General features: G+C 40.6%; 1 protein-coding gene across 1 annotated transcript; it reads right to left on the bottom strand.

Annotated features, from left to right (window-relative positions):
- Positions 1–440: 440 nt before the first annotated feature.
- On the bottom strand, positions 441–11,768 carry tmem33 (transmembrane protein 33). The gene is made up of 8 exons (XM_010897220.3): positions 11,606–11,768; positions 7,955–8,029; positions 7,488–7,582; positions 7,180–7,367; positions 3,795–3,862; positions 3,411–3,544; positions 1,692–1,775; positions 441–1,586 (listed from the first exon to the last, which is right to left on the bottom strand). Exons 2-8 carry the CDS (start codon positions 8,006–8,008, stop codon positions 1,457–1,459), a joined length of 753 nt encoding a protein of 250 aa, XP_010895522.1. The 5' UTR covers positions 8,009–8,029; positions 11,606–11,768; the 3' UTR covers positions 441–1,456.
- Between the last annotated feature and the right edge of the window lie 9,415 nt (positions 11,769–21,183).

The following is a 21,183-nucleotide window of genomic DNA, read 5'->3' as shown; positions in this document are numbered from 1 at the left end:
GAACGCTCAGGATGATTTGATTATGGAAATTAAGCTAGCTGTATCAATGCGCAATGAACATACAGCTTAGCTTTAGACATAGAACAGAAAACAAAACAAGGGCATTAATGTGTTTCCAGAAATGTTTTCCAACTCCCTAAAAAGTATCTTAGGAGAGGCATTGTTAGCAGTGTTTAAAGAGACTGGTACTCAGAACACCAAGTTTCAATTTCTATTATAAATCTAGAAATAAGGAGGGTTAATGACTGTGATGAGCCAGAGAAAGTGGCTATGCTCTACTACTCGTACAGTCATAACTATTTTTGTGGATTTTAATAGAATTTAATCACAAGTTTATATTGTGAATTAAAATAGAATTTAATCACTGTTGCTCCAAAAAGGACTAAGAACAATAAAAATAATGCTCATTAGCTAGTAAGGAGGTTAAGTCTCAAACAAGGCAATTTATAGATTAATTTAATATAATGGATAAATGTATTCCAGATTCAGACAAACATGGTTTCTCTACAAGAAAATAAATACATTTAACATGGAAATGTGGGCATGCAGTGAATCAGAAGACCATAGAGTGTTAACCACAAATCAGATCAATTTAATTAGAATTTTCAATAATAAATCTATTCAAAATGCAACTATGCACTTGCAGCCATCCTAGCGCTTTCCATTTGCTGCATAACATGCTTTGTGTCGACTGGAGAATTGCTGGTAAAGTAAATCTAACGGTGACAGAAATCTTTGTACCATTCAAGCCTTCAAAAGTACAGCAGATAAACCACATTCTCTAATCAAGGCCTTTATAAAATACTGCCTCTACTTTTAATTTGTAATTTTTTTTATAAACATGGCATAGATCACATCTCAATTCTAAAGGTTAAAAAATGTGTTTTAAGAAAAAAAGATCACAACCAATTCTTTACGCATAAGTAAACAAATGTATAAAATGGAATTGGTGGATGTAGAAATCCCAGAGCCACTGACATCTCACCTTTCAATAGCACAATATGATTATAAAAGAAAGAAATAATAAGTGACTGCAATTATGTATAGTACAATGAGACAATTAGCATTTCGCAGAACATGTATTCTCCATGAATAAATAAATCGTACAGGGCAGACCAAAAACATTCACCATCATATGATCGATCCTATCAGATACTCTGGCGCTGTTCTTCCCAAAGAGAGAGAATAAGGGGGTGGAGGAGGGAGTTTGTTTCCAGCTGTTCCATTCAGCCATATCAAAAAACGACTGGGGGAGAGGGGTTTCAGTGCGTTGCAGGCGAAGACACAGCCTCCGCTGTAGCATATGAACAGAGCAGCAGGAACACAGACCACTTGTAACATTCAAAAGTTCTACTTTTTTTTAAACCCTCAATGTTGTCATTCGTCTGTCCCTCTCAAAACCGACGTGCCGCCACACCCCTTACGGTAAAAACTACGGTTGGGGAACAAAACACGGTCACACAGCAGTCGGGGCTAGGCGGCTCATGAACGCGATGCTGTTGAGGCACATCCTTCTGAAGAAGGCGGGGCAGGTGGGTTTCATGACGAAATGCTCCAGGAGGATCCGCAACTCTGAGAACAGGGTGCTAATAGGGCAGAGATTCGTTTTTTGCTTTTAACTGTATTTGCTTTTCTACAATTGTTAAACAGGCAAATCACTGAACTTACAGAAGTCAATTGAGGCTACTTACCGGCAGTAGGGGTTTCTTCTAGAGGTGTAGCGGAGAGTTAGAAACCTGTAGTAAATGAAGGGCTGCAACAAGCTTCCCTGGCCACTGGAAAAACAACAAGCAGAGTTAATACATTTTCTTGGTAGACAATGTACTCATTCTCATCTAATGTATACATTCTCCAACATTCAGGTCTTTCAGCTACTGTAATCACTAGATATATCTATTAGGCAATCATATTTGCCCAAAAAAATTCTGTAAATGCACCGATCAGCCATAACATTACGACCACCTGCATAATATTTTGTAGGTCCCCCTTTTGCTGCCAAAACAGCCATGACCCATCGAGGCATGGACTCCACTAGACCTCTGAAGGTGTGCTGTGGTATCTGGCACCAAGACTTTAGCAGCAGATCCTTTAAGTCCTGTAAGTTGCGAGGTGGGGCCTCCATGGATCGGACTAGTTTGTCCAACACAACCCACAGATGCTCGATTGGATTGAGATCTGGGGAATTTGGAAGCCAAGTCAACACTGTGAACTTGTGTTCTCCAAACTATTCCTGAACCATTTTTGCTTTGTGGCAGGGTGCATAATCCTGCTGGAAGAGGCCAATGCCATCAGGGAATACCGTTGCCATGAAAGGGTGCACATGGTCTGCAACAATGCTCAGGTAAGTGGTATGTGTCAAAGTAACATCCACATGAATGGCAGGACCCAAGGCTTCCCAGCAGAACATTGCCCAAAGCATCACACTGCCTCCCGCCGGCTTGCCTCCTTCCCATAGTGCCATGTGTTCTCCAGGTAAGCGATGTACACGCACCTGGCCACCCACGAGTTGTAAAACGAAATATGATTCATCAGACTAGGCCACCTTCTTCCATTACTCTGTGGTCCAGTTCTGATGCTCACATGCCCATTGTAGGCGCTTTCAGCGGTGGACAGGGGTCAGCATGGACACCCTGACTCGAACACCCCACAAGGGCTATAGTTTTGGAGATGCTCTGACCCAGTCGTCTAGCCATCACAATTTGGTCACTCACTCAGATCCTTACGCTTGCCTATTTTTCCTGCTTCTAACACATCACCTTTGATGACAGAATATTCACTTGCTGCCTAATATATCCCACCCACTGACAGGTGCCATGATAACGAGATTACCTGAGTTATTCACTTCACCTGTCAGTGGTCACAATGTTATGACCATTATTTTACCAGGTAGGTTGATTGAATACCCATTGAACTTTATAGCAACCTGCACAAAACAAATTATTTTCACCTTAACGGCTCCAAGATTCCTTCTGGCAACCTCTGTTACTGGTCAGATGCTCTAATTGCAAGGATGCCTGCCACCCCAAATAAATACATATGTACAAACATTGTTTATTTCTCTAATGGAGCAAGTCTTCATAAACACGCTGACATGTTTATACTGGTCTACAATGAACCCTATCGCCCTCTGGTGAGCAAACCAGGTTCTACATGTAAAACTCTTTCCACAGTGTCCTTCCTATTTTTATGAAAATGAGAGCTTCAGTTTGTCACTTTCACATGGTTTCATGACAATTAAGCCTACTTAATATAAATAGACTGTATATGCTGTTATTGCATGCCTGGTGGAATAAACAGTTAAGGCCAAACTACCTACAGTTAGGGGGTGTTTATTTCTATTTTCAAGACATGGCCACAAAGCAAAAAACCTTATCGGACATCAATCCACCATTAAAATGGAGTGTGCATACCTGAAGAGCATGAAGACAGTGGCTGGCATTAGGAAGATCTCGTTGCAGGCAATGAACTTTAGGATGTTCTGTTGGTTAGCGGTGAGCTTGTTGAGGAAGTTTCTCACGAACGGCAGGCTATTGGGGCCCACTGCCTACAAAGGGAATTATAGACATCAGGATGAACAAATAACTAAAATCACAGTTATAGTACTGACTTTGGTTTTTCAGAAATTACCCTACATTAACTATTTTTAGAAATTATCCCACTAGGAAATTTCTCAAGAGGAGCGAGAGTGAATGAGCAAACTGTAATTCACAAAAAAAAAAGTGATTTTGTTTACCCAACTAAAATAGCATGACTTCACTATTGTGTTCATGAATCAAGAGAGGAAGGATACTTACATCAAGAACCTTCTTTGTGTAGGTGGTTGCATGAAGCAACGAGAAGAGAAAGACTGGGAAAATGCTCACTGAAGAGAGCAGTTAAGTGGTAAACAGCATTAAAGATGGCCACCAATACAATATAAACAACATTAAAAAGGACAGGTTCAAATAGTGTCTTCAAGCAATGCCTTCTTAACAGGTGTTCCACTGAGCATTTAGGGCTGAAGCTATTGATTATTTTAGTAAGACATGATTCCATGCAAAACATGCTTGATATTTCAAATAATCAAAAGAAAACATGGCTAACAATCTAGAGTCGCTTTTTATACTGGACAAAAATACTTCATATGCGTATATCTGCATTATCAGTCATGTGAAATCCACTGATAAATGAATCGATGTTTATTGACTTTAATGAACTGTAATGGCGTCAAATCTTAGAAAGTGCTGAATTTATCTTTTGGTCCGGTATACAACAAACAAATCTGAAGAAAACCGTACGTCAGACTGACAAGCCTATGATGTAGTCTACTATGGCATAGTACAGATAGTTCACTGGTACAATATAAATGTACATCTTCTGTAGTAACAGCATTACACAGTGGAGTATTTGTTTCTTTATAGAACCAGATGCAAACAGTTACATTTTCTAATAACCTCAGAAATGAATAAGTAATCCATGTGACTCTAGTCACTCGTCCTATACTCATTCAATTACAATTACTCATTCAATGTAAATAACGTCATATATAAAAAAACGAAGCAACTACGCTGCTCTGTTGTCCCAAGCCAAAGCTAACAGTCATAGCAGCTAATTGTCTTGACCCTCTCCAGCATTATTTGAATGGTTCCAACGACCAGCAAAGAAAATGATCTTATACATTACACCTTCAATCCATCAACTAGTTCCTAGAGGAAAACGCTGCAAATTGTTCTGGATTAATTACACATAAAATTGCCATAATCCTCCTTAATGCACTCGTGTAACCAGCTGTCTTTAGAAGTCCAGTAATGCATCCTGTGTGTAATTAGGTGTTTCACATAATTTCAAGTAAAATAAACCAGTCTCTGGGAAATGCCACAATTGATTAGTACAACTCCTAACAAACTACATCATGAAGATGAAGGAACAATCAAATACGTAAGTTATTCCAAAGCAACAAAGAAAATAAGAACATGTATTGAATGTCCCCTTGAGCACAGTTAAGTCAGTTATCAAGAAATTAAAACAATATGGCACAACCGTAAATCTGTCTAGAACTGTCCGTCTTCAATAACAGTATCCAGATGGAAGAGCACTACTCAGGGACCACCAAGAGGCCATTGACAAATCTGAAGGGGTTACAACCTTCCAAGCCTGAGCCGTGAGACAATGTAACAAAACTGCAACAAAAGGCCAGATGCGTTTTTAGTAGGCGAGTCACGCATATACTAAATACTTAGGCATTTGAGAGAATCTGAAACTAGCAAAAAGATTCTATGGTCTGAGGAGACCAAAATAGAGCCTTTTGGCCTCAATGCAAAATACTATTTTTGGCGCCTAATATCCTGAGGACACCATCCCTACGGTGAAGAACGGTGGTGGGAGTCACATGCTATGGCAATATTTTTGTGTCATGGCCTGGAAAGCTTGTGAAGACACAGGGCAAAATGGACACAGCAAAGTACATAGAATTTACAAAGAAGAAAACATTTGAAAACAAAAACAAATGATCGGATGGACAGGCTGAAAACTAGCTACACAAAGCATTTAGGCTACCGCAAAGGGAATATGAAGGCTGGTCACTAGAAGAGTCCGGTATTTCCGCCTATGTAAAGGTACCTTCTGTATTTCTTGGCAGTGCATAAATAATTTCAGATTTATTAAATTGATTACATTTCAAATCTAGGGCAAATGCATTTTAGAAGCATTGCCTGTATAGCTAATACCAGACACTCATCACTCAGTCTTCCAAACTACCGACTCCATTTAACACCAATATGTTTATATTTATTTTGGATTATACTTTTGTAATGCTTTGTGACGTGGATCACTTTGTCTATCAGGTTGCATGATCCTTGTAATGTTTTGTGGAAAATATAAATGTATCAGTCAGCACAAAAGCAACCACTTATTTTTCATATTTGCATTTCATTTCTTTAAATAGCAAATGCGAGGGAAATGCTGACATTTAAGAGCCACCAAATCTTATTTCTGCTAACATTAGCTTGAAACAACTTACCCAACTTATGGCCAACAAGCAGATGAAAACTTAACTCACATGTCAGGTAGAAATAGCTAAACTTAAATGTTTTAAGCAAAATGCAAACTTGTCCCACACACACGGAGCCGAAAAGGGATTTGTCCATGTGTTTTCCTACAGATGGCAGTCGGCAAACTCAGCCTCACAACATGAGGGGGAGATGTAGCTACGTCGAATTATGATGTATTGCTGTCAAAGATGTCTCAACCAAATATTGACTAATATGGGTGAAGAGTTATGCAATATCTTGTGTTTTGCAATTGTTAAAAATCAAGTAGATTTTATTTTCACAGTGACATTATGGACTTTGTTGATCAGAGGCAAAAACTCAAAATCTAATCAGAAAAGTCCACGTGGGGGCGATTCATTTAGGGAGAAACTTTATTTAGGCTAAACGTACGTGCACACTGTCCGCTCGCTAGAGCCACAAAGTGGCACGCTCCCATTCATTCCAACGAAAGCCAGCGAATCACGGCGACAGAAAATTATAATTGCGGTGTCCGGTTCTCCATTATGAATGAGGAATCATACAGCGATATAAAATGGATGCATGGAAGGTTTCAGAGATTATTGGGATCACAGGTGAGTGATACATGCATAACATAAAAATTGACCATTGACTTTTCGTTACATGTTTTTAGTAGTGGAGTCACGCAAATACTAAATAGTTACTAATATTTGCAGAGATGTTTCTCCTATAATGGTTGACTGGTTGTTGCTGGCATAAATTAGGAAGATACACCCTGCCCGAGCAGGCAGCGTGGACGCTAGGGAAGGCACAGCAATAGCTCGCCAGAGATGGAGCGACTTGCAAGTTGAGTGAGCGGATGTGAAGTTGGATGGGGATACTTGGTGAACAGCAATTCTTAACTCTTTCCACATTTTCGGTTAGATTGAGGTCCAGGCTTTGACTTGGCCACTCCTGGACATTACAGATCGTTTGTTGTAACTCATCAACGACCGAAATAAGTAACCTTAGTCAAATAATCATTGTGGCCCTACTTGCATTACAATATTAATTTACCATTAAACAGTTTGCTTGACAAAGCATGCCCTGGCTTTATCAGAGACACGTTATGACAGGAAAACTGAGGCATGGCAGTATTAGCCTGGCACAAACAGTTTGGGACCACAGCTTCTATGTCGGGTTGAGAGGATACTGGTGATGGGGTAAGAATTGACCAGGATGAGGGAGTACAGCAGGTAGTGACAGCTGTCCTCTTGTAGTGCCTGGGCGAGGAAGGCTCTGCTGAGCTGGAAGTGTGGGAGCCGCTGGTGTAGCCGCAGGGCACTGGTGAGGGCATTGGCCAGCAGAGCACGTTGGTAGAAATTGGCTGCCGCCTGGGGTCTAGGAAATGTCAAAAGATGAAACAGATACATGATGCAATGCATGCAATGAACGTGAATATGCTGTTTCATGAAGTTGATCATAGAAGACATTTGATAATGCCAATCCATTGACCCTTACCCTAAGAGTGGTAGAATAAACATTACTGAGCAATAGACGGTGAAGAGCCGTGAAAGCCACATTGCCGTCTCTAGTTTGTTAGCCAACATGAATTGCTGTGGGAGGGGAAAAAAGGACATTAAAGTACGAAGAATCTAGGCAATTATCTACTCCAGAATCCCCACAGATTCCAAACTAGAAACCCATCCTAAAATGTACAACTTCAATCTGTAAGCAAACATTTTTGAATAAAAAAACTTCATATAACTTGTATTCTTGCAGAGTTAAAATAAGGCTTTATGCTGGGTATATGTTTTTAAATGTTCACGGTAATAAAACTGTACTGGGGCATGCGTTACAAGACAACCTAAACAGCATGTAATGCAATGTGTTGTGATGTCAGAGCCTCTTCATTACAGAGTATGTTCAGAAGCCAAATTTAGTCTAACATTATCTTTTATAATCAAAATAAGAATTTGATTACTTACCACTGGCCCTAATGGAGGGGGAGAAGGGGCACTTGTTTGCTCTGTGTCAGCCATCTTCTTGACTTTGGCTTACCACTGAAGAGAAAAAAGCACAAAGACATTATTTGATAATTATTCTGCCCCCAGACATGACAAGCCCACTTAAGAGATGGTAAGTATGGGCAAATTAAGCTACACATTGTTACATGCTAACATGATGCTCAATTATCTGTTGTCAGTTGATGCCAATCGGGCACAGCAGACTTTTCAACCCATCTGCATTTGTCAATCCTACTTCCACTCAACCAAAAAGTTATTTTCTAAAGGACAGTGCGGACATGTACGAAATTGCCCTGTTATTTACTTGAATGCAGGGCTCATCGTTTACATTTTTGCCACTGTGGGTAACACATTTTTTTTTTACTGTTCCTCCTCCCAAATGATTTAATTTATTACAACATAACTAAATACTTTTGTTACTTAACATGTTTTATCCTTTATGTAATGCATTCTGGAAAAATACAAAATATATACAGCTCTGGAAGAAATTAAGAGACCACTGCAAAATTATCAATTTCTCTGGTTTTACTATTCATGGGGAATCATGTTTGAGTAGAATAAACAGTTGTTTTATTCTTTAAACTGCTGACAACTTTACTTCCAAATTCCAAATAAATACTCTAAATTACAACATTGTTATTAGTAGAAAATAACAACTGGTCAAAATAACCCCCCCAAAAATATGCATTGTTTTCAGACCTCAAATAATGCAAAGAAAACAAATTCGTATAACATTTTCCACAACAAAATACTAATGATTTAACTTTGGGTTCAGAAATCAATATTTGGTGGATTAACCCAGATTTATTATCACAGCTTTCATGCGTCTTGGTTTGCTCACAACCAGACTGTCACACAGCTGTTGGGTGACTTTATGCCACTCAAGTAGAATTCAAGTAGCTCGGCTTTGTTTGATGGCTTGTGACCATCCATCATCCTCTTGATCAAATTCCAGAGGGTTCAGGTCTGGAAATTGGGCTGGCCATGACACGGTCTTGATCTGATGGTCCTCCATCCACACATTGACTGCCCTGGCTGTGTGGCATGGAGCATTGTCCTGCTGGAAAAAACTATTCTCAGAGTTGGGGAACATTGTCAGAGCAGAAGGAAGCAGGTGTTCTTCCAGAATAACCTTGTACTTGGCTTGATTCATGTGTCATTCACAAAGAAAAATCTGCCCGATTCTAGTCTTGCTGAAGCATCCCCAGATCATCACCGATCCTCCACCAATTTTCACAGTGGGTGCGAGACACTATGGCTTGTAGGCCTCTCCAGGTCACCGTCTAACCATTAGACGACCAGGTGTTGGGCAAAGCTGAAGATTTCACTCGTCAGAGAAGATGACTTCAGCCCTGTCCCTAGGAGCCTGTTTCAAACAGTCATCGCCATGCACTTCACCCCAGCTGCTGTTTCCCATTCTTTTTGTATGTCACTTGATGTCATCCTACGATAAACTTTTTCATCAAGTGAGAAGACGAGACAATCGTGGAATCTACCAGAAATAATAAATGTCATTGCTCTCAATAGATCCAAACTTAGTTCTTCCACATGAGGCACTGTTTTTAACCACTACCCCACTGCATTACACGATTCAGCAGTCGCTAGACTCCATTGAGGATTGTGTTAAACTGACTAACATTTCTTAAGTTTACCGCCACCACAAATAGCATCTATGAACTGTATTACTGTTGCCACTGGCCGCTTTAACAGCTTATTAGCCAGTAATAGGGTTAATAGTATCTACTAACCTCCTAGGAATAATCATAAGAATTGGGGAATTGCTAGCGAGAGTGAAGATTAACTTTTCCATGCCAGAACCCAATGGGCATCTGCATTTAAACTCCTGATCAGTGTGACCAAGTGCCCTGAAGATGGATTGTCAGCCACCTGCTTGGCTGTCATGCAGACCAGGTGCGGTTTGCTATTGCCATGGCTGGTCAGGGACTGTTTGCAAAAGTTGTCAGTGCCTTTGTAAAAACACCCCCATTTGTCTGCAGTCAGGAACTTATGACCAACAACGCTGTGCATCTGAGTTTCTTCCAAGTCAAAACAGGTAAATTTTTTGCACTGAGGTAAAAAAAATTAACTTTCATTTGTGCTTGTAGTTATCCTTCGCTGCCTTCTTCAATTGAGTGACTTGTGCAAGTTTTTAAATGTTTGATTGAAAAACAATACCAAACAGCCAGGCATCACATCACTGTTCAACTCTTGACTGGCCAACAGCACATGCAAAGAGCTGCAAGGTAGTTATTTGTGTGTGTACCAGATTATGAAGCAACCGGAGAATGTAGAGTTTATAATGCGATTATTATAATTTTTTTGCAGTGGCACGATCAGGACCGTGACATGCTAGTTTTATTAGTCCCAACTTCACTTTTTACTAGCCCAGGGCCATCGTTATTGTCAAGCCCTGTGAATGCTCCATGATTATCCAACATTGTAATGTTGCCATCTTATCCCCTTTTAAACCTGCTGTGATTCTTTGAGGAATTTGTGTATCCTTAAGTGCCTCGTGTCATAATGACACTCACTTCGGTATATTTGTTCCACATAAAAAACATTAAAGAGAATATTTATAACCGGGGTTGAAACAAATGACATTCGGTCCAGCAAAAAACTATTTGGACAACTGTCCCTTTCTGTTCTTTTAGCTATGGTTTGGTGAGATATTTAGCAAATGCTTTGTTGGGAATAAATATACTGCTGTCTTAATAATACCATGTTTAAGTGATAAGTTTGGATTACTCCATGGGAGTAAAATTACATTTACAATTCTGGCACTTTTTTAATTAAAGAATCAAAAAGACACTGCAGTTTAGAAGATATGCTGATATTTTCACAAATGCAGGTTAGTTCAAATCTGTACTACACACTATAAACTGTAAAAACTGATGAAATAGAATATTAGCCAGTTAGAACTGACAGTAACGAGGGAGAACGTTGCTTATACATAAACTCAAACAGTGGTTACATATGAATGGGCAGAACAATAATCACCTGGCTTGCAAGCTGTTTTACATTAAATAACGTCAGATTTATGCTTAAATATGCCATGTGAGGACGTTAAATAAAAAGAAACAGAACTACATATCTAGCTAGTTACATAACCTTACATTCAAACCAACAACATTATCATACTTCACTAGCTCCACAGTTAGCAAGATTACAGTTCACTGTCTTAGCGTCAGTTGTAGTGTAGCTTTCTCAGAACTCAGGCTCTGTGAAGTAACCTAGCAAGCTAGCTACAGAAGAGAATGAGTAGTAAAACAACTTAACAGACCAAGTAATAGCTAACAAGCGAAGCAGGCAACCGCTTTGACCATTTATCAATTGACTGAGAAATCATTGCGTTGGAAGTCTGGATGTAGATAAATTAGCTATGTCGCTAACGTTGCTAGCGAGCTACAACTCTGTTAGCGTGGTAGCAACGTAACGTCAGACGGGCAGTGACTGCTTCCAATCTAGAATCTTCTGTTTGCTAGCTAGGTAGGTACTGCTAGTAGCTGATTCACCCTGTTAGCTAGCTAACATTAGTTTGCTAGCTATGAGATTCTCGGCATGTCTGACTTGAATCAGTATGCCTCGATATAGGCCATATTTCCTGAAAAATACCTGAGTATAGTCGAGATGTCAGACGTAACTTCCACGTGCAAGTCCTTTCCTTTGTTAGCTAATTTCGCTATTGTAACGTTAGCTCGTAATGTAGTAACTCCGCTACACCTCGTCCCCACAGTGAAGTAAATTCTGGGATCAGCTGACCTTACACCAGAAAGGAGAAATGATATCGCGATGTTTGCAGACCGTGGCTTTTTAAAATGTGATCATAATTTTAAATCGTGTTTGTTTAAAAATCTGTAAATAGTATACGTTTGGCTTCTATTACGTCTTCTAACAATATTTCTGAGTCATATTAATGTACTGAAAATAATACATTTTTCATTTACAGAAGACTGGACTTCTTTACCCATACATTTATGGAGGACCTAACCTGTCAGAATTAGAAATAAATATATGTATATATATAAAAATTATAAATTGCATTCGCTTTACCAAACCGTTGTGACGAAAAGAGAGCTGAGCCGGAAGGCAAAGCTTTCGATATATATAATTTTCCTATACCCTCACCTATGGTCATGAAGGCTGGGTCATTACCGAAAGAACAAGATCGCGAGTACAAGCGGCTGAAATGGGTTTTCTCAGAAGGGTGGCTGCCTTAGGGATAGGGTGAGAAGCTCAGCCATCCGTGAGGAACTCGGAGTAGAGCCGCTGTTCCTTTGCATCGAAAGGAGCCAGCTGAGGTGGTTCGGGCATCTGGTAAGGATGCCCCCAGGACGTCTCCCTAGGGAGGTGTTCCAGGCACGTCCGGCTGGGAGGAGACCTCGGGGTAGGCCCAGGACTAGGTGGAGAGATTATATTTCGACACTGGCCTGGGAACGCCTCGGGATCCCCCAGTCAGAGCTGGCAAATGTGGCTCGGGAAAGGGAAGTTTGGGGTCCCCTGCTGGAGCTGCTGCCCCCGCGACCCGATACCGTATAAGCGGATGAAGATGAGATGAGATAAAAATAATAAATGTATCAATCAATATTATTTCCCTATTTTTTAATTCTTTGATCATTCATGTCTGTATTTATTTATTTTTATATTCATTTCCATAATCATTTATTTCAGTATTTATTTCTGTATTCTTTTATTTCTGTGTTTCCTTATCGTTTCACGACATAATGAGGGGCCGGGATACAGTCACAAGTAGCAATCAAGCCCAGAGCGGCAGATAGAATCATAGACATAATACTCTTGATTATGTCTACGGATAGAATGGGCTCCCTGAAAACTGCTTCCGCATTCTCCTTAATACTGCTCCTGCATTTCCGGTTGTGCAACTCTGTTGTTATAATTGAAATCTTTTATTAAAGGTGTTGCCTAAAACGAACAATGTTAATCGTATTTGCAAGATGATTTGCACGGCTCACTTAGCATTAGATCATTTCATCACGCCAAGTTTGAATATTTAGCAAGACAACATTAAGCATCGTTAAACTGACTAACGTTTCTTATTAAGTTTAATGGCCTCGCCAGTAATAGGTCTCCTAGCATCTTACTACTTGGAATAGCTATAAGAATTGAGCAATTGCGAGCGAGACTGAAGACGAACTTTATACTACCAATGCTATTTCATTTCATGCCACAACGTTCATTTTTCCTTCATTCTTCAATGACATTGATACAATAACTGTCAATCTAGGTTGAGTGAGGAACAGAAGGGTTAAAATTAAGAGACCACTGCAAATTAAAGGCTTCTGTTCCTCACTCAAAACTTACCATTTCAAAAATTCTGGAAAGGAATGAAAAAGGTGCAGTGGTCTCTTAATTTTATATGTTATTTATTTAATAGGTTTAATTCAATCTGAAGTCAATTTTCATTCTTTAAAGAGGGAGATACAATTACTGCTCAGTTACTGGGATTTTCACGCACCACCATTTCTAGGGTTTACAAACAATGGTGTGAAAAGGGAAAAACATCCAGTATGCGGCAGTCCTGTGGGCGAAAATGCCTTGTTGATGCTAGAGGTCAGAGGAGAATGGGCCGACTGATTCAAGCTGATAGAAGAGCAACTTTGACTGAAATAACCACTCGTTACAACCGAGGTATGCAGCAAAGCATTTGTGAAGCCACAACACGCACAACCTTGAGGCGGATGGGCTACAACAGCAGAAGACCCCACCGGGTACCACTCATCTCCACTACAAATAGGAAAAAGAGGCTACAATTTGCACAAGCTCACCAAAATCAGACAGTTGAAGACTGGAAGAATGTTGCCTGGTCTGATGAGTCTCGATTTCTGTTGAGACATTCAGATGGTAGAGTCAGAATTTGGCGTAAACAGAATGAGAACATGGATCCATCATGCCTTGTTACCACTGTGCAGGCTGCTGGTGGTGGTGTAATGGTGTGGGGGATGTTTTCTTGGCACACTTTAGGCCCCTTAGTGCCAATTGGGCATCGTTTAAATGCCACGGCCTACCTGAGCATTGTTTCTGACCATGTCCATCCCTTTATGACCACCATGTACCCATCCTCTGATGGCTACTTCCAGCAGGATAATGCACCATGTCACAAAGCTCGAATCATTTCAAATTGGTTTCTTGAACATGACAATGAGTTCACTGTACTGAAATGGCCCCCACAGTCACCAGATCTCAACCCAATAGAGCATCTTTAGGATGTGGTGGAACGGGAGCTGCCCTGGATGTGCCCTGGATGTGCATCCCACAAATCTCCATCAAATGCAAGATGCTATTCTATCAATATGGGCCAACATTTCTAAAGAATGCTCAGCACCTTGTTGAATCAATGCCATGTAGAGTTCAGGCAGTTCTGAAGGCGAAAGGGGGCAAACACAGTATTAGTATGGTGTTCCTAATAATCCTTTTGGTGAGTGTATAGTATACTATAGTACTTACATTTACCAAAGTCATAGAGTTAATTATCCTCTCCCTCACCAACTTATTGAATGGGTTTAAGGCAGTATGTATTTTTATTGACAAAGGGACATAGGTTTCGCCGATGCCTGGCGGAAATGGTGTCCCCCTCTTTAATGAATGAAAATATTATCCAAACGGGTAACTATAAAAACGTGTATTTCACCTTGAGGTGTACATGCTTAGCATACTGCATGAAACAATTAATGTTCACAGTCCAAAATGACATTGATGTAAGGCGTTATATTTTATATCACTTCACAGCAGACCTGAATATGCAACCACACTTTCAAAATGTTAATTACTGACATATTGCTAACATCACTTTTAGCTGTTTAAATACATTTTAGCAATACGTTTACAAAATACGTTTCATTTTACAGTTAGTCAGCAAGATATTCTTACGTACTGCAGCACTTTTGTAAAACCACTAGCTTATTCGCACCCTGGTCTCAGAAGGATGACGTAGGCTATTTTACATACATTTTAGGCAGGGGATTTCGTAAGATATATTACGTGCAGTAAAATTACGTTAGAGTCGGAATGGAGAAAAAAAGAGAAGTGACTGTGGTTCGAATCGGCAACTTTCCACATCCAAGACAGGCACGCAACCCACTGCTCCAGTGAGTAGCCTGTAACCAGTTTTGGCGAGTGGTGTTGTCACAACATAAATATGTTTGAAGTGATTTTCTTTGTAATCCTAACCCAAACCATAACCCTAACCTGAACTGTAGCCCAAACCTTAACCCCGGTGCTGTGAGATCTAACCTTTACCCTAACCCCACTTTTGTGATGCCTAACATGAACCTAACGTTAAAGATATATTTTTTATATATGCTTTTATATATACTTTTAAATATGCTTTCATAACATATTCTAGCGACCTTGCTATTGCTCTTACTCATCTTAAATCCTCATGTCTAGTGTGGGACTGTGGGTAAGGCGACTGCCTTCTCATCCAAACATTGCCAGTTTGAAACACGGGTCTAACATTTTGTTAAAGAAATCGTATTTCATAGCGTTCGTAAATATCTGGCTTTCATATTTTATTTTACATTTTAATAGTGCTCGTAACATTTGATACGTTGTAATAGCGTTAGTAAGATATGTTACGTTTTAATAATTTAGTTATGTATCATACGTTTTGGTGGCGCATTGTAATGTAACCTAACGTAACGTCACATATCATATGAAATCGGGTGCCATGGATTTTCGTAAAATAGTCTACATAGGTTCCTGAGACCAGGTCGCTACTCTTGTTTCCAGCAGTGTAGGGCACCCGACTGGACAGCGCAAAGTTGCGTGTTTGAAATACAGCCATACATTTAGAGTGATATCAGGTAAAATGGGCCACTTTTTGGTAAATCATTTGGGACAATAATACAATACCATATATGCCTTTTCCATGTGTTTTTTTATGATTAATAATGACCGTTTTTGATCATTTTGTGTTGAAATTATGTAATAAAATATAATTATTTAGGCCCTACAGTTCTTGAAACATCAGCTGTGCCAACTTTTTTTGCATGAGCAGTTTCAGATAAAATGGGCCAGCTGTTTCAGGTAAAATGGGCCAGTCAAACTGCAAAGAGAAATAGTAATTTATCATCAATTATAATTTTAAAACACATTTGCTTATACAGCCACATAACATTTAAACTGCATTAAACAAACATATTCATGTGCCATTAAAAAAAGTTCATTTTGGAACAGCATAGATCAGTGAACTGATGTCAGTGGTGTGTGTGTGTGAACAACACATTTAGAACGAAATGTGCAAATTACAAAAATTCACATTCAAAATTGATAACTGATATGTTTGTGTGTGATGAAAACATTTTTCAAACACAGTCTTTGCAAATGAAACCATCGTCATCACAGATACCATTCTCTTCACCACAGCTCTTATGAGACCAGGCAGAACATGGATCACATTTTACCCATTCCTCAGTAGCCTTAGGGTCATTTGGGTCACCATAATGGGTGTTGTAGACTTTGCAAGGTGATTTGCTTCTCTTGCCCTGCTTTTTTTTCCCTTTTAGTTGCTTGCTGCCCGGGTACTTGCTGGCTTGCTTGGCTGGTTGCTTGCTGGATGACTTTTTTGTTTTCATATATTCAATGTGTTGCTCACTTGTGAGGTTATATGATGGTGGCTTCACTCTTTTTCTGATGGCCCTCTCCCTTTGCGGCATTGAGATCAAGTCAGGGAATGTGACCGATTTCACAGACTGAACAGAAAGAAAATAACAAAAAGAGCCTATGTTATTGCAAGAAATAGAATAATTATTTGTACATTTTATATGATTAGGGACTAAATTGTGTGTATGTGTGTGTATGTGTGTGTATGTGTGTGTACGTGCGTGCATGAATGTGCATGCGTATGTTTGTGTGAGCATGCATGTGTAACATGTCATGCAGCCTAACTTACTGTGGAGGTGGAAGGTCCCTCACCCTGGGAGTGGGTTTCTTCCTGTGGTGTGAACTTATTGAAGAGGTCATTATCTTCTTCTGGTACATCCTCCAACATAACCTCTTCAAGCACCACTTTCTCATCTTCTGGGAAAAAGTATAGTGGTTCCACAGGTAGCAGGGGTGTCAGGGAAGCAGGCGACTGAGGTCTGGCTGGTGGGTGGGAGGGCGGATGTCCAGAGCGCAGGGCTGATGGCTGGCGGGCAAAGTGGGTCAAGGTCAGCAGGGGCGACCATGGTCCAGTGGGTGGGGGTGGGAGAGACTGTGGTCTTGTGGGCGGGGATGGTAGAGTGGATGGTAGCAGTCTTTCGGTGGTCTTGCTGGGGGCAAAAGCAGTCTCAGGGAGAATATCTTTATTGAGAGGGAACATCCCTGTCCCCCGGAACCTTGCCTGGGCATTTTCAATAGTGGCAGCCTTTGCCCAAGCCTTGCTGAACACTGCAAAGAACTCCATCCTTGACAGCTTCTGCCCAGCCATCATCCTTGTCCACTTCCTCCATTTGTGTTCCCAGTGGTGTTTTAGGCTCTTGAAGAGGGCCTTGTCCGCCGGTTGCAGCGAATGGGTTGTGTGGGCAGGGTAGCACAGGATGTGCACATTCTTGCTCTTCAGTAGCTTAATAAACTCCAGGTTATAGACGTGGCTACTGTGGCCATCAAGGAGGAGAAGGTGGGGCCTGGGGTCACTCCTGGGGAGGGACTGAATGAACATTTGACCCCACTCCAGAAAGAGGTCAGAGGTAATCCAGCCATTGTCTGAACACCTTATGCTGGTTCTCCGGGCATCCCTGTAGCCACTCAGAACGAACATCCTTCCCCTTAAAAATAATTAGTGTTCGTCTGTATGTGCCTTCTGCATTGAACGCTGCCAGACAAGTTGTTGTCTCCCCCTTCTCTCCGGCACACACCTCCACACAAGGCTGGCCAACCTGTCCAATGACCTTTGTCGAACTGAACTGGTCCTGAAGCCCAGACTTGTCACAGTTCCATATATGTGACGGTGTGCCCTCAATACCCAGCTCGACCAAAAGGCTCTCATACTGGTTAAACCACTGGCTAACCACCTCTTTGTTGAGTCCAGCAGCCCGTGCTGCAGACAGGACCTCTGGCTTGCGCATCCCAAGCTCTGGGTTGCTCTTTAGAAAGTTCTGAAACCAGTAATATCCGGCCCTCCCAGATATGTTGTTCTTGGCTGCAAAATCAAAGGCTGCTTGCTGGTAATCACGTTTTGTGAAGGGAAACCCCCTCTGTGCCAATGTCTTGAGGGTGGCAGCAAGCTCCCTTTCCGCCTCCTCTGGAAGGTAGGGCTTCCGCTCACTGCCAGTCACCTTTCCACTGATGCGTCTTTGCAGTGTGGATCGCGGCACACCACATGCTCGTGATAAGAGGTGCACACTCATGTAATTCCTTTCTTCACTCCCTCCCTGTATTCATCTAAGGCCCCCTTCATCCTCTCCTCTTTCCACAGATAGTAGTTGTTTGGCCTTCCAAGGACCAGAGAAGAAAGGATACAAAGATAAAACAGGGAGGCTGTTTTATCTTTGTATCCTTTCTTCTCTGGTCCTTGCTCCTCCTCTCTTTTCTCTCTTTCTGTCTCCTCTCATTTCCTCTGCATTCCTTTCTCCTCACCTGTTCTCTCAATTCCTGTCTCCTCTGCTTGTCTCCTCTCTCATCCTTCCTCCTCCTCTCACTTCCTCTCTTTCCTTCTCCCTCTCTCCTCTCCTCTCGCTTCCTTTTCGTTTGCCATACTCACTGTAAATAAAATATCCACTACCATTATTACTGTTGGGGGAGTCATGGTGAGTGTGTGTGTGTTTGTGTATGCACGTATGTACACGTACACTCACTCACTCACACACACACACACACACTCAAACACATGTGTATGTGTGTTTGTGAGTGACACAGATGATGGCCCATTTTAGCTGAAACCATGTTGCCCATTTTACCTCAGTGGGTTAAGGCAAATTGGGCCGCCAAGAAAAACATCACTTTTTCAAAAAATATGTTCATATACCAAACTAACAAAATTATTTCTTATTGATGCCATCAAGACAGATATTATGCATTGTTTTTTTATGTGCATGTTTGGTTTTTTATAGATTTATCATCCTTATAATAGTTTAGTTAGATTTGGTATGTCAGGCTACTTACCATGCAGCTTTCTGGTGCAGTCTTGATTTGAATTATAGCCCACCATAGCAACCATAAACCAATCAAATCACCTGTTACTTGTCAAGCACAGTTATGACAACAGTTTGAAATCCTTTGCAGTCATTGGCTCTAAATTCCAGAGGGGCTGGGACCCCCAAACCTTAAATGGCCCATTTTACCTGGTGGCCCATTTTACCTGATATCACCCAATAGTAAAACGTTTTTTCGAAATATACTTTAGGAATCCAACTCCAACACTTTGACATACATTTATCAAATGTATAGAGATAATATATTTAAAATACATATTTTCCGTAAGGGTAACTTGTTAATACTGAGAGAAGTCCCAACAAATTGAATTGAAAAACTAACGTTGGATCAGTTGCTTTGACTGGCTATGCAAGCTAACGTAAACATAGCATTTCTCATTGCAACAATACTACACACATCTGTTAACCAACACAATATATTTGCTTTTTGCCGCTGTTTAAAAAAACTGTTTTTTTAAAAACAATCTATGGATGCTGATTCGCAAAGATCACAAGGTTAATATTGCAACAGAAAGGAATATTCGATAGGAGCGCATGCGCACTTTCGACAACCACACTGATTTCGCACGGTCACTGAATTCTTCGTAACACCTGTTTGTGGTAGCGAGGAAGCGCGAGTGAGCAGTAACTTCTGTCTTAAATTTTTAAACAAGCTTGGTAGGCTGATTAGAAACGAGTTCTTTATGTTTGACAAAATTACTCGTTTTTAACGTGGTGCTTTAGTGTCTAACAGCTAAATTAGAAGGCATGACTAATGTTCAAAACTATGAAGAGACTTCACCCAAACTGCAGAAGAACACATGGTTAAATCACTTAGCCATGAGACAGACATGAGGTTAGGGCAAACCCCAAGGTTATGTTATGGATGGTTGATATTTGAGAGTGGATTAAACTTTGACCAGTGCAAATGTATGTCAATTAGCCTATAGAAAAACCCAGAGGAGGAAAAAGATCAGGTCCTTTTCTCCAAATGAATAGGCTACAAAAACGGTGCATCTCTGTGGGTCTCTTGCAGGGGTTTTGATGGGGATAACGAGTTGATTTCAATGCCAGTGCTTAGGTCCAAACCGAGGGGAGTTTTGGGAAAATATGATAAAATTAGTCTGGTCCTATACACTGGAACTGAAATTATCCCAATTCAATGCAAGGAACCCTGGGACAGAAACTGGTAAAACGATTTGCAATTACTCACTCCATAGTGATGATTACAACCAAGCGTGCCGCACGAGCCCTGAAAAGTGAAGCCCAAACGTCTCGATCGCCCCCTGGTGAGTGGTCCCAGTATAGGTCATAAACCCCGCCCTCCCCATGTTATTCAATGGGACGCGAGACCAACTAAACAATTAAATTACCCTTCAAATATATTTTTTCCGAAGCTGGTTTCTGTCATTTACTGTAGTTTGTATCACGCTAATGTAAATTCAAGAGTTTGTTTTTAAAATAAGTTGGTTTTTAGTTAGTTATTTAATGCTCTAAAAACGGTGGTGTGACGTCGTGATTCACAGCTTTGATTGACAGCTATCTGAGCCAAGGAGCCACTGAAGCACCATCCTCCTTCGGAGGACTGAGGAGATTGGAGCTTAACATTTAATCTCTAAATTTCTATAATTGATATAATTTCACACGGACATAATGGGTTGTTCTGCAGTACATTGTGCTAACCGATCTGGCATTTCCAATCGATCTTTGAATTTTTTTCGGTAAGTTAAATTTATAAGCTATTTAATTAGTAAATAAATGTAATGGGCTAGCTAACGTTAGCTAAAAGACAACAAGCCTTGTTAATAGCCATGTTAATAGCTAGCAGGTGATCGTTAGCTAGAAGTTACCAATTATTTTTGTATTAGGCCTATTCTAAATTAAGGTTAAACATGATGTAAGTTAGGCTATAACATATCGTCTAGGTTTAACAAGCAAAGGTTGTACTGTACTTGGACTTGCGATTGATTAAGGGTATGCGCATTCTGCGAGGGAGAGTGGGGGCGGGGCACAGAGATGGGGCCGTTGATTTCGCGGCTTTATGGCTTTACTTCCTTCTCG

Source organism: Esox lucius, chromosome 4 (genome assembly GCF_011004845.1).
Source record: "Esox lucius isolate fEsoLuc1 chromosome 4, fEsoLuc1.pri, whole genome shotgun sequence".
In the NCBI taxonomy this organism is placed as follows: Eukaryota; Metazoa; Chordata; class Actinopteri; order Esociformes; family Esocidae; genus Esox; species Esox lucius.
Note: the sequence above shows the minus strand (reverse complement) of the source record. Positions and strands in the feature narration are given on the sequence as shown.

What these genes read in the sequence shown, in the direction of transcription:
- tmem33 (XM_010897220.3), bottom strand. Translation starts at nt 8,008, where the DNA reads ATGGCTGACACAGAGCAAACAAGTGCCCCTTCTCCCCCTCCATTAGGG. An exon ending in ACACAAAGAAGGTTCTTGAT is followed by an intron (nt 3,545 to 3,794) that starts GTAAGTATCCTT and finishes TTCCCTTTGTAG; the next exon opens with GCAGTGGGCCCCAATAGCCT. An exon ending in AGAAGAAACCCCTACTGCCG is followed by an intron (nt 1,587 to 1,691) that starts GTAAGTAGCCTC and finishes CTGCCCTATTAG; the next exon opens with CACCCTGTTCTCAGAGTTGC.